Source organism: Diabrotica undecimpunctata, unplaced genomic scaffold (genome assembly GCF_040954645.1).
Source record: "Diabrotica undecimpunctata isolate CICGRU unplaced genomic scaffold, icDiaUnde3 ctg00000571.1, whole genome shotgun sequence".
Taxonomy (NCBI): domain Eukaryota; kingdom Metazoa; phylum Arthropoda; class Insecta; order Coleoptera; family Chrysomelidae; genus Diabrotica; species Diabrotica undecimpunctata.
Genome location: NW_027311886.1, coordinates 989,550 through 992,944, shown reverse-complemented (window position 1 = coordinate 992,944; position 3,395 = coordinate 989,550). Strand labels below are relative to the sequence as shown.

General features: G+C 33.1%; 1 protein-coding gene across 1 annotated transcript; it reads right to left on the bottom strand.

The window, feature by feature from the left end:
- Window positions 1-390: 390 nt before the first annotated feature.
- On the bottom strand, window positions 391-1,635 carry LOC140431146 (uncharacterized). Its single transcript, XM_072519059.1, has one exon. The coding sequence runs from the start codon at window positions 1,633-1,635 to the stop codon at window positions 391-393; it is 1,245 nt and encodes a 414-aa protein (XP_072375160.1).
- Window positions 1,636-3,395: the final 1,760 nt, after the last annotated feature.

Genomic DNA, 3,395 nt, shown 5'->3' with positions numbered 1-3,395 from the left:
TTAAAAAAAAAATGACTAATTTTTTGACCATCATAACTTGCAAACTCTTTCACGATAAACTTATTTTTTTCGGTAATAAAACCTTGGACATCTACTATTAAGCACATGATTACAGACTGAGTTTGTGTAGTGCATAATTTGTATTTTTAAAAGAATTTTCAGTCATGCGCATGAGAGAGTTTCGCATATAATGCCATAATTAGCACCTGACCCTTATACAGTCCTCATACGGGAAGTCTCTCATTAGATACAATTTTACAACACCTGTACCTGCTCTTTGCATACAGCTGCTCCCTATTTAAAACAAACTCCCTAATTTTCAGGTGCTCATTAATTTGCATACAGGTGCTCCCTAATTTGCATTCACCTGTTTTGTATAATATAAATATTTTACAATTGTTTCACAATTTTTGTTAGAGGGTTATATGTGAATTCTTTCTCGTGAAGTATTAGACAATAGGCTGAGATATCAGAGGTTGTTGGTTCATCTGTCTCAAATTCTATACGAAGCACAACAGATCCGGATTGAATTACTTCTTTTTGACGAGAGCAGTCAATGTGTATAAGTGGAGCAATTGTTTTAAAGTCAATTGGATTAAATATGGGTTGGTTTAAGGTCATGTGATAATAACTCTCCTGGAAATTGGCAAACATTTCATATAGTTTGGCAAACCTATTAGTCTTAAAATCTAGTTGAAGATCATTATAGGGATACCTCTCAGAATTTAAAAACACTTTAATATTCTTTAAAGTGCAATGATCAAATTTACTCATATCTTTTGTTAATTTTGATTTTCTGTTATTTTGAAAAGCAACAACAATGTGTCGTGGAGTTTCTATTTTGGTACTAGTCCGCACTGACCATGTGTGACGTGTAGAGTTATTTAGGGCTGGATATTCAATCATTTGCCAACTTCGAAATTTAATAGGTAGTTCTTGGTTTGTATGTGAAATTTTGTTTAGTCGCAACTGTTCTCGAATACTAGGAGTTACATGTGGTACCTCCCAATATAATTTAGTAATGTCAATTTTTGGACGCTCAGTCTCATCTTCGCTTACTACTGCATCAATATCATCATTTGATCGAATAAGTATCAATTCTTGTTTCATGTTCATAATAATTTTTCTAAAATCTTCAAAGAATCCGGATAATAGTCTTAAAGGTATACACACATTAAAGTTTCCATTTGAATCTACCAAAACATTGTTTTTAGGGACTTCACTATTATTTTCCATTCTACTCATTTTTGGAAACCAACCAGCATTTTCCAATAGCAAGCTTTGATTTTCGTTAAGGCTAAGATAGTTTTTAATACTTGATACTAATCCTACATCACGTACTGAGTCAATTATTACCCCATTTAATTCAAAACGTAGTTCACGAAACAAGTAAGCTATACTATTATTAATAAATTTTATTTTGGTTGGTGTTTTATTGTCATGTGTGGCTAATTTGCCCTCAATATAGAGGAAACTATTTGCTGGAAACGTCAAACTATCCAAATCTTGTACTGAAATACGGATTTCATCATTGTATCCCAATTTTCCAGGAATGTATGGTTGATAAGTGTGGAACTGATAATCTTCAATAGTGTTATCATTAAAAGGTTGACCAGTAACGTGAAGAATTTCCATTATACCAAGACTTTAAATCCTAACGATTGAAGAAAGCGACGATTAGATGGAGTTATTTGTTTAAAAGGTAATCTCCTTTTATATGATTTTGGTAGAGATGGAGTTATTTTTGTAGAAGGTAATCTCTTTATATATGTTTTTGGTTCGCGAGAAAAAACTAAAACCATTATATACGTTTTCTAAGATGTAGATTTACAGTAACCTCCTCCCCTCCAAAGTCAACAAGTTTACCTGCTTGGTTGATAATTTTTACTGTAAGGTTAGAGATTGTTTTAATACTCACTGGATAATACAAAATATTTTGGGGTACCTCAACTATTTTATACCCAGTTGGTACGGTTGGGAAGAACTGATGGATAATGTGAACTGGATTTCCGTTTAAATAGGATCCTGATGCTATGTTACAGTCAATACATAATGCGTTTGCACCCCAAATCTCCACTGGGTTGTCTGAGATATGTATCTGGTTTGCTGCTAGTAGCCCTGATTTAAATCCAAATAATTTCCCAATAGAATTCGCGGGAAGAAATGAAATTTCTCTATTACTATTAATTATAACTTTGGAGGATGATAACTGTGGAGTAATTTCTATAGTCGCATCACTATCTCTCTTTTTCATGTTTTCTTTTATAAGTTTTGTAATATCATCTAATTCATAAGACCCCTTTGGTAATTTATAGGTATAAGTAACATTTCGTATATTCCAGAGAAAAATGTTATTGTTTTCATCGATATTTGGAATACTATTAAAACTATAAAAACTAGTTACCCCAATTTCGTAATCGAATTCATCTTCAAGGTAAATCGGAGGATTAAAACTATAACTCAGATTTGAAGCGTTCCCAGTAAGCGTAAAGTTGAAAGACATTGTTTTAAAACGTAAACAATCAATGTTTGCTATTTATAGTAGTTATATAGAAAATCTAAGGAGTAATGACCACACCTGTATGAGTCGTTTTGGATTTTATCATAATTGTAATATATTTTTACATCGCCATTACTTAAAAAATACTTTATTACGCTTTTTGGAGGGGGTAAGTCTCCATAAGAATCAAAGTAAATTACGTTAGACTTAGATTTTGCATAAGCTACCCAGTGGGTTCCGACTCCTCGATTAGAATCTAAATTTATAACACCACACTCGTTTTTATGAATTTTTTTTGGCATATTATTTCTCATATACACACCTCTAAACAAAGGAAGAGCTTTACCATGCTTTATTATATCAGTACTTGTTAAAGCATGATGAGGAAGATTTAGTTTTTTGAATAAGGCTTCAAGTATAATCCATAGCCCTTATAAGGTCTTAGATATAATCCTTTGCCTTTCTGTTCCATGGCTAGATTATGGCGTTTTTGTTCTTCAAGACTAATTCGATTAGCTTTCGCATCTCCAATGGTCTTGTAAATAGTAGTACCAAGGCCCCCAACAGCAGATAAAGCACCGATTAGTGGGAGAAGTAGGGGAAGGAATCCACCTTTCTTTGGTGTTTTAATGATCCTTTTTTTCTTATTTATTCTTTTACGAAGAGAACCACCTTTTTTGCGTCTTAGACCCATTCCCAACTTACGTTTTCCTTTCATAGCTGTTGTAACAAACCAAGCAGCTGCCTTCTGTCCAAACGGTGTGTCTTTAGATTTTACAATATCCCAAGCTTTGTTTTCTAAAATCTGATCCGCCTTGTGTCTGGTTGATAAATCAGTACTTGTAGAGTATGCAATATCGTGGTGTTTACAAGCCTCGTCTAGTTTATTAATTCC

What these genes read in the sequence shown, in the direction of transcription:
- LOC140431146 (XM_072519059.1), bottom strand. Translation starts at nt 1,635, where the DNA reads ATGGAAATTCTTCACGTTACTGGTCAACCTTTTAATGATAACACTATT.